Source organism: Notothenia coriiceps, unplaced genomic scaffold, assembly GCF_000735185.1.
Source record: "Notothenia coriiceps isolate Sejong01 unplaced genomic scaffold, NC01 NC01_scaffold00005560, whole genome shotgun sequence".
In the NCBI taxonomy this organism is placed as follows: Eukaryota; Metazoa; Chordata; class Actinopteri; order Perciformes; family Nototheniidae; genus Notothenia; species Notothenia coriiceps.
In genome coordinates this window covers 212,563-221,776 of record NW_011338261.1, presented here as the reverse complement: position 1 = coordinate 221,776, position 9,214 = coordinate 212,563, and the positions used below count along the sequence as shown (strand labels likewise).

The 9,214-nt window shown below is 39.2% G+C and overlaps 1 protein-coding gene across 1 annotated transcript in view; it reads left to right on the top strand.

Moving 5' to 3' along the window:
• camk1b (calcium/calmodulin-dependent protein kinase Ib) overlaps positions 1-6,515 on the top strand; it is a gene marked incomplete at its 5' end in the record, with an annotated part of 11,675 nt that extends 5,160 nt beyond the window's left edge. Inside the window, 8 exons of the mRNA XM_010768333.1 lie at positions 322-460; positions 603-729; positions 1,075-1,150; positions 1,316-1,428; positions 2,219-2,297; positions 2,488-2,575; positions 3,168-3,255; positions 3,452-6,515. Of these exons, the coding sequence (XP_010766635.1) occupies positions 322-460; positions 603-729; positions 1,075-1,150; positions 1,316-1,428; positions 2,219-2,297; positions 2,488-2,575; positions 3,168-3,255; positions 3,452-3,549 (808 nt within the window). The remainder of the gene's footprint in view (positions 1-321; positions 461-602; positions 730-1,074; positions 1,151-1,315; positions 1,429-2,218; positions 2,298-2,487; positions 2,576-3,167; positions 3,256-3,451) is intronic.
• Between the last annotated feature and the right edge of the window lie 2,699 nt (positions 6,516-9,214).

The following is a 9,214-nucleotide window of genomic DNA, read 5'->3' as shown; positions in this document are numbered from 1 at the left end:
ATTTCTGCCCCGTTTTATGTTTTGTCCTTATATGTTTCTTTGTTAAGCGACCTTGGGTTGATGAAAGGCGCTATATAAATTAAAGTTATTATTATTATGATTATCTTTTCTTTAGGAACTCTGATAAATACAAGTGATACATATGTGCCAACTGCATACACAATCCACACCCCTTCACAACCATTAACAACAATGTAATCCTTTAGCTCTGTCAGTTAATCAATGGGCTCACATTATATGCCATGTTGTCTCTGTACTTTTCTCTATGTTCCACAAACTTCCCCTTGTTTTATTGAATGAATTTCTCCCTCATGGACTCAGGGTGTCGGGAGGGGAACTCTTCGATCGTATCATCGAGAAGGGCTTCTACACAGAGAAAGATGCCAGTAAGCTCATTCAGCAGATTCTGGATGCCGTCAAATACCTCCACGACATGGGCATTGTGCACCGTGACCTCAAGGTCAGTCTAAAATATGATGGGAAAGTTAGCAGGCATATAAATGTCACTGACCATTTTTAACGAAAAGTGCATTTGTGTGATAAGAAACGCATTATTTGTGTATATGTATCAACATTTCTGGTTTTGTCCCTCCTGATGGCAGCCAGAGAATCTGCTGTACGACAGCATGGAGGACGACTCCAAGATCATGATCAGTGACTTTGGTCTGTCTAAAATCGAGTGCTCTGGCAGTGTGATGTCGACCGCGTGTGGAACACCTGGATATGTTGGTAAAGACGTCAATGACTGTCTGAAATTTGAAAATCTGCTCGAATTAATCATTTTGGGAACACTGTAACATTCAATATTAGCACAATGCAAATATCCGACTGGTACTGTAATGCATAATCTTTCATTAAATACCATCAACAGCTAATTGGAAGCTCATAGAGATATTCAAAGTCATGAATCAGTTTAGCCTAGTTAAAAAATAATCCAGTTTAATTTGGTAATTACTTTTGCAACCACGGTCCTACTCTAATTTGACTTGCATGCTTAAATACAAAGGTGACATACTATTAGTGCTGCATTTGCGTCAAACATCATGAAACATGTGTCTTGTTTTCTCCTTTCAGCCCCTGAGGTGTTGGCTCAGAAACCCTACAGTAAAGCAGTGGACTGCTGGTCCATTGGTGTCATAGCCTATATTCTGTGAGTTTTTCAAACGTAAACCGAGCCAAACACAGGATGAATATACTGTATATCTTCACATTATTAATGTATAATATTCACCTGCTAGTTTTGCATGCTGCTGACTGCTTTTTAAAACTTCAGTGAATGTCATTTGAATCTCCTGTGCTCTGATGTGTGTCTCAGGTTGTGCGGCTACCCTCCGTTCTACGATGAGAACGACGCCAAACTGTTCGAACAGATCCTGAAGGCAGAATACGAATTTGATTCGCCTTATTGGGACGATATCTCTGATTCAGGTTCAGTGCTTTTATCAATCTATTTTGTATTCACTTCTATCCTAAAGACATGATGCTTTTTTTACACACATGTAAATGATCTTTAGATCTGCAGATGCTTAAGTGTGCATTACGATCTTTATTCGTTTTTTTTCCCGAGACCTAGTAAAGGACAAAACAATGATAAAAGCAGCATCATCTTTTTGAAAACAACTTTCCAGATCTCAGGTTAGCTTGGAAACGGTCCTGGGTCTGTATACTTCGACGCATGTCTAAAATATATAAAATACTGCAATATGATGACATTTTTAAACAAAGTCCTCTCCTGCAGCTTCTCCTTTAAGAGAACTAAATACTTTTAACAGCTGTTTGGGACATTACTGTGCAAACAACAATGGAGTTTTCCTGTTTTCAACACTATAGGAAGCCAGGGCTCTTTAGTATCCACTCACCCACCTGAAAAAAAACACCCCTACCCAAGATTGAGTTTCCAGACTCACTTTTCTAAGATAGTAAATGATCCAGTCCCTGCCTTCTGACCTCACAGGTGGTGAGCCCACAAGCCAAGGCAATGATCACATGTTTTTCCCCGAGTCCTGGCTCTGTACTTGATCCCTGTTTCCCTGCTTTTGGCGAGGACATCTTCAACATTAGGAACAAATTATACAAATTATACATCGTCCACTTTTTCTGTCATATTAATTACCTCAAGATGTGTTTTTCTTGTTAACATAACTGAAATATGATTACATCAATGCAACGGGTGTCTTTTTTAATATTGACTTTTTCCAACCTTTCTCTTTGATTACAGCTAAAGACTTCATCGTCCACCTGATGGAAAAAGACTCCAACACGCGTTACACCTGTGATCAGGCTCTGCAGCACCCCTGGTACTGACTATAACATACTGTAACTCCTCTTATCATGATGCTGTGTAAAACCTGGATACTCAAACTTCAGTGATTTACTTGTCTTCACTAATCCAGGTTGAGAGTCTTATGCATTTTGGTGCTTATGAATATGTGACTTCTACCCGTGGCACACAAACTCTTGAAGTTTCCGTACCCCTTTGTTTTGTAGGATTGCTGAGGATACTGCTCTGGACAAGAACATCCATGAGTCTGTTAGCGCTCAGATTAAGAAGAATTTTGCCAAGAGCAAGTGGAAGGTGAGTCATAATTTGAGTTTATCCTAGACACCGTCTTATTTTTTAACTTTCTGAATCTTTAGTGTACGTAAAGAGAATACACTTTAACTACAATAAACAGTCCAGTCTTGTTCTAAACTTCAGAAAGCACAGTTAAGTACAGTACCTTTTTCAAGTTCATTTTGGGTAATTGATTGTGTCGCTAGAAACATTATTGGTTTGTCACAAATGATAGGCCAGTAGTGTCAAACAGTGGGATTGGGACCCCATCAAGGGTCGCAATATGAATCCATGGGGTCATGAGACAATTTCCAGTGTGGAAAATAAGAAAAAACAAACCTCTGGCATTGGATTTTAGTGTATTAAATTATTATTAGATATTGAAATATTTTCTTTAATCCTTGCTAGTTTCTACCAGAATAATGTACAGGCTTGGAGCCTCTAGAAACTATTTAAATTAAACAGTCTGAGAAGGTATATTTGTACATAAACATATCAGCAACCACTGCTTTAGTCTGCTCACCTAATCCCAGTTAGTCAACTTTCAGTTTCAGGTGTAATGAGATTCTACAGTTTTCTCACTTGAATTCCATGTGTGTCTTTTCCTCTGCAGCAAGCATTCAATGCCACAGCAGTGGTCCGTCACATGAGGCGTCTCCAGCTGGGCACCAGCCACGAGGGACCCAGCCCCACCCTGCCAGGTACCCACTGGAGTCTAGTTTCTAGTCGCTATATTACCTCGGCAGCAGAGTTATTTGTTTATCTCACACACTCACTGTTAAAAAGCAACACTTTAGCCACTCACAGTGAAAAACTCTATCTGTTGTAATCTAATGTCACACATGTAATGGCTTTAATGACAAACAGTGCTGATAGCATGTCCTCTCTCCCTCTCAGAGGCTTGTTGCGAAGGAGGCTGCTCCCCGAACGTAGATGGCGACGCTGACGCTCTGTCCACATGCACCTACCGCTGCCACCCGACCAGCAGGGTGTGATCCCAGCACCCGCTCCACTTACTTGCCCAATCAATCCCAGTGACTTTCCAATTTTAACCCCCATCGGTGGAACCGGAGGCACCATCTCCCCCCTTGTCTGGTTGGGAATACAGCGTCGTTCCAACCTCTTGCCTGCAGGGGGAGCACGCCTGTCCAGCCTGAGAATGAAGACCTAAAATGGGATGAAAGGAGGAGTAGGGAGACGTGATGATGATGCACAGGAGGATTACTTTTTAAGACTGGGCTGTTAGTTTGGGATCAGTTTAAAATGGGGAGAGGATACAAAGAAAGCAGGGGAAGATAACCTCCTCCACCAGCATGTCAGGGGGGATTGTTTTTGCTGAGGCAGGACAGAGCTTGTTGGACACTGTTTTTACTTCTGTTTAACCTGTCTCTTTGTTTGTTTTATTGTTTTATATATGTTTGTGTTGTTGTCTTTTTAACCTCCTACTGTGGAGTGTAAATCCAGAGACGATATCTGCATGATCAGGAGAGTTTTCCCCATGCATGTTTTAGAAATATACCCGCTTGCAGAAATGCAGTTCGATGCAAAGTTGTTTATGCTGGAAAGGCATTTTTTCACATGTTCCCATATTTAAAAAGGAATTAAAGCAAATCTTGTAATTTTACAGAAATGAATCGAAGTCTTTAAGTGATGCTTTTAGACAATCAGTAACAGAATAGTTCAAATGCAATGAACACGCCATCTATCTACTATTCAGCCTTTCCTGTGGCGATGTAGTGTTTCCATGCAGCGGTAAGGCTTCTTGAGAGGAAAGGGCTTCTCCTATCTCCTTTTCAAATCTCAAACCTTTTTAACCCCTCAAGCACAGGGATATATCTTTGTCTAAGGTGCCTTTAGGAAATACAGTATGATGAGTTTATTTTTGGGTAGCTTCTGAAACGTTCTGTCTGTTCCTTGAAGCACAGGCTCTATAAGTAATATTTTGTATGTATCACATTGTAAGCTTTAAAATGCAGTTCTATGCTTTTTGCTGTGTAGTAAAGTACTGTAAGATCAGATGGAAGAACACACTGTGCACTGACTAAATACAAATAACATAAACAATACAAAATTAGAAAATGAATAGTGTTTAAAATACTTAAATTCATGTTTTTCAGAAATATTATTATTGCCAGCCCAGTCAATGACACACATTCAAGAACTATGTTTTTTTATTTGGATACAAATCCTTAAATATAGTTGTTGCAAGCCTGATGAGCATTGATGAAGGGTCATATCCAGAGAAGGCTGATTTAGAAGGATTAAGCAGATTGTGTCAAAGCAAAAAAACTAAATTTGATATGCATCTTTCACCATGTACTGTAATCATTTTGTCATTCCTACCCTTGACTTCTTTACTTCTTTCACAGGCCCGATTCCTCTGAATGCAGCCTGTTTAGAGAGGAAATCTGGATTAAAGAATGTGAATATGCATCAGATTGACTCATTTCATCTTTACTGTACATCCATCAATGCTTCTTATGTTTGTATGTGCGTTAAGCATACTGTATTTACTTTTCATTCATCCAATTGTTTTTCAAACATGCAAAGACATTAAGTGCGTAAGTATCAGAAGTATAGGAGCTTTATTTACATTTGTTTAATCGTCTTTAATTTATGTTTGGCCTGTTACACTCAGGAACTAAGGGATTGTCCGAGATGGCTCACAGATTTAAACTCATTCAGCTTCATTTGTTCTCTGATTATTCAAATCACATGTTTCTTTTGAATCGCCTATTTCTCCAAAACAACAAAATACACATTTGGTATTGATGTGATTTGCATGAAGTGGCTTGAATTGTGCCAATCCTATGATCAACAATGAATAGTTTGTACACTGATTGTGATAATGTAATAGTTGCCATGGGATGAGTCTAAAAGGAGAGTTTTGTCTTTTAAGAAGTTAAGAATGCTCTTCCAAAGTGTGCCATGCAGATGGGTAAAAAGCAAAAAAAAAGGTTTTATTAACATTTCAACAAAGCTTCAAGCAACAGCTTCAATGGGCTGCTTCAACATGTTTGAGCTTCATTCTGCATTTATATTGTGTTGTTATATATATTTGGAAAGTGATGTAACTTGTGACTCCAAACTGTAAAGCGTAATTAAGAGATTTATTCATCTGAGATTTATAGTATGAACTGTGCTTGTATAACTGTGACAGAGGATGACCCAAACAAACACAGGAAAGCTGATGCAGTGTCAGCAGATTTATAAATGTTGGCAGGCTGACAATATCACAATTTATGTCCTGATAATGAAAACCACTCGGCTAATTTGACATGTAGCCACAAACACTGCCATTAATCTTCTGCAGTTAAATGTCGCTACAGCTCCTGTAATTTGCAGACTGATGAGGATTATTTTTATCAATATACAAAATTAAAATCATACTCCAGCTCCTTTTGGTTCAGCACAGCCAATCCAAAAAGTACTCAAATGAAAAGGTTCCTCACAAGCTGTGGAGGAAAAATCTTATATGAGAAAAGTTTGTTATAGTTAAGCAGTGTGAGTGAGGATTAAACAAACAAACCTGATAAAAAAAGTGTTTTTTTTAGGCAAGGAACCTGGTAAAGGAAAATATTTTGAAATTCCAGTGTAATGAAACAAGTGACGATGAAACACATAAACGACAAGTATCCCATGACCTCACCACTCAACCTCCTTAGGAAATCAGCAGGATTTCATTTATGGATTTTACAGTGCATAAGACAGAAGGAAATAGTCGATTTGTGTGAAGGCTTCTTCTGCGGATGACAATTGTATGATAGGACAAGTATTTGTACTATAAGTATGTTGCCTTTTAGCAAATGCTGTTTCGGGCTACAGTAACTGCTGTTTAATACACATGCAAAGCATCATGGGATATTATTGAAAAGCTCTGTGTGAAATCTATGGGGAAGCCAGCGATTTGTTCTTGAAAAAGATTTAAAAGTGAAACATTAAAATCCTTGTCTATGCATTAGCAGTCTGTCTGAGTTAATTTTTAAGAAAGAAAAAAGATGCAATGTAAAGCTAACCTGGGCACCATGTTGCTCCTCTGCTATGTTAGCTACTTAGCTTGTTAGCAGGACTCATTTTTCTCCATGACTATGTGATGCTGCCTTGTTTAAGAGGGACAGTGCAATAATAATAATAATATGATCATTATTATTATTTAGTTCACCAAAATGTATACATTTTGATTACAGGAGACAACTAGTGGGGGAATATCAGTGGCTCATATCAATCAATGCTAACTATGTCTTGCTCCTGACTAGCTTAGGTCTGTTTCACTGCTAACATAACAACAACATAACAAAACATGCTGCTGTCTTTGAAATTATATATTTATATGGCAATAAAAAAAAATTCAAATCGTATCATAAATGTCTACATTTTGACTCAATGTAGTTGTAGCTTTGTAAGGCAGAATATCACGGTTTCTTGTACTGTCCTCTTAGTCAGAAACAAAAAACAGCAAGAAAAAATTAATGAAATAAAAGGAGAGATACTCTTCTCAATGGTAAACTTCTGCTACTATTGCTTTCATTAAATAGTTGTGTGGCTTTAGAGGTTTGTAATGAATGTTAATTTCATAGTCTGCTACATGAGGCCTCCCTCGTCCTCTCCAAGGAATGCTGGGTAATTGAGGCTTGTGGTCTGGCTCTCTGGAGCATTTGCGCTGGAAGAGACCGGAGAGCAGAGCGAGAGCGTGAGTCTGGTGGTCAACCTCATCAGGAGACAGTAGACAGAGTAAAAATGATGCGGTCAAACCAGAAACAGGGGAATGATTCAAAATAATGGGAAGGAAATTGCAGGGATCACAAGGTAGAGGGATGTGGTGTTTAGATGTGGACAAATGGAAAAAACACAGTGAAACATTACCAAGAGTGAAATTTGGCACTGTGTAGAACATTAAATCTAGGATGGGACAAGAGGACATTTTAGGGCTGACAAACATCTTTATGTCTGGGTTTAATTTCCCCAATATTATTGCAGATAAAGATTGTGCTTACATCACATCCTGCTCTTATCATGGAGCACTTTCGCCTGTGCTTTCATGGAATGTGAAATAGAGACTCGATACTGAAACAGCCAAAAGTACACTCTTTGACTACGACCGACTCACAATTTAATCATTTGCAAGATTGATTTATGTGAGCGAGGTCAGCAATATTTTCAAACCTTTGTCTAATGAGCACCGTACGTAAACTCCTAGTGTGCCGAGAGTTGATGGGTTGCTCTCAACCAAACAAGACACACAATCCCTAGCATAGCTACTTAAATTGAATGCAGAATCTAGAAATGTAAGCAAGTACGCTGCCATCTTACTGTTTGAATAACACTTACACATTTCAGTTCTTTATAACTGGCAGAGATCATACTTTGTTTATCAGCCATTTGTTACTTGACACTAAATGCTAACGTAAACAACTATGAGGCTTACAATGCCAATGCTAGGTATAATGTTTATCAAGTTCACAATCTTAATTTAGTGTAAGCACATGCCTATTGGTTTGAAATAGAGATGAACACAAAGTACAGCTGAGGATGAATGTCATTTAGCAGAAAGTGAGTAAAAAACACATTGATATTTCAACCTGTTGATGGTGGTGTTTGATAAAGAGTCAGTCGATTACCAAAGTTATTGTAATTCATCCTTAATAGGGACATAAATGGTGGACTGACGGACAGACCAACATTGCCGTCCCTGCTAGCGATGCTAAAACCCCAAAGCGCCTGCTGACTGTTTTTTCTCAAAAGTCCACAAATCTTTGACCATCCCATCCAAGGTGACCCTCTGAACCATGGTATAAATCTATACTCTAATTATAATTATAAGATAGATACTGTGGTCAAGCTGCAATTGAACTTATATATAATGGCATCTTTTCGGGTAACCCTGTACTAACCCTGTATTATTCAAGGTGACCTGTTTCACTTTCTGTCAAAGAGTAAGGGTTTAGAAGCGTTGTGAAAGAGCGAGCACACAAACTGCCCTCCTCTATGCATACTTGTCAACCCTCCCGATTTTCGCGGGAGACTCCCGATTTCATTGCCCTCTCCCGGTTTCCTCCCGGGGTCATATTTCTCCCGCATTTCTCCTGATTTCTGACTAAATCAGATTTACACACGACTGTTTCCACTCTGACTTTAATACAGCTACACCATTGTTTGGTTTCCATGGTAACACGTCTCTTTAGTAGCGTGCGCAACTCAAAGTCTGACAGGGTGAGGCAGATATAGTCACAGAAAACAGAACAAGGATCGACAACTACTCTACTCTCTGCTCACTCCTTTCCTGCCCACACATATGCTCCATCAAGGACGGTGCTACAGGCCGCAAGGCAGTGCACTTACAACTACAATAAGCATGTTAATGTTAATCTAACAGCTCCGGCGATCCACTAGCACCACCCCCCCCAATTTTGCATTTTGAAATGCTCCCGATTTCTGAGGTCTAAAGGTTGGCAAGTATGCCTCTATGTCAGCAGGAAACGATTGTGCTTCTGTCTGTTAGTGCTCTCGGGAGGTTTATGTGCCTATTGTATCTGCGTCGTCCTTCAACATTTGTGCTGTCCCATAGGTGTCACGATCTGTCTGTGTTGTGTTTTGTCTTGTCTAGATCTGTCTTTGGTTTCCTGTCTGTGTGTTCCCTCCTACCTGTTCCCTCCTACCTGT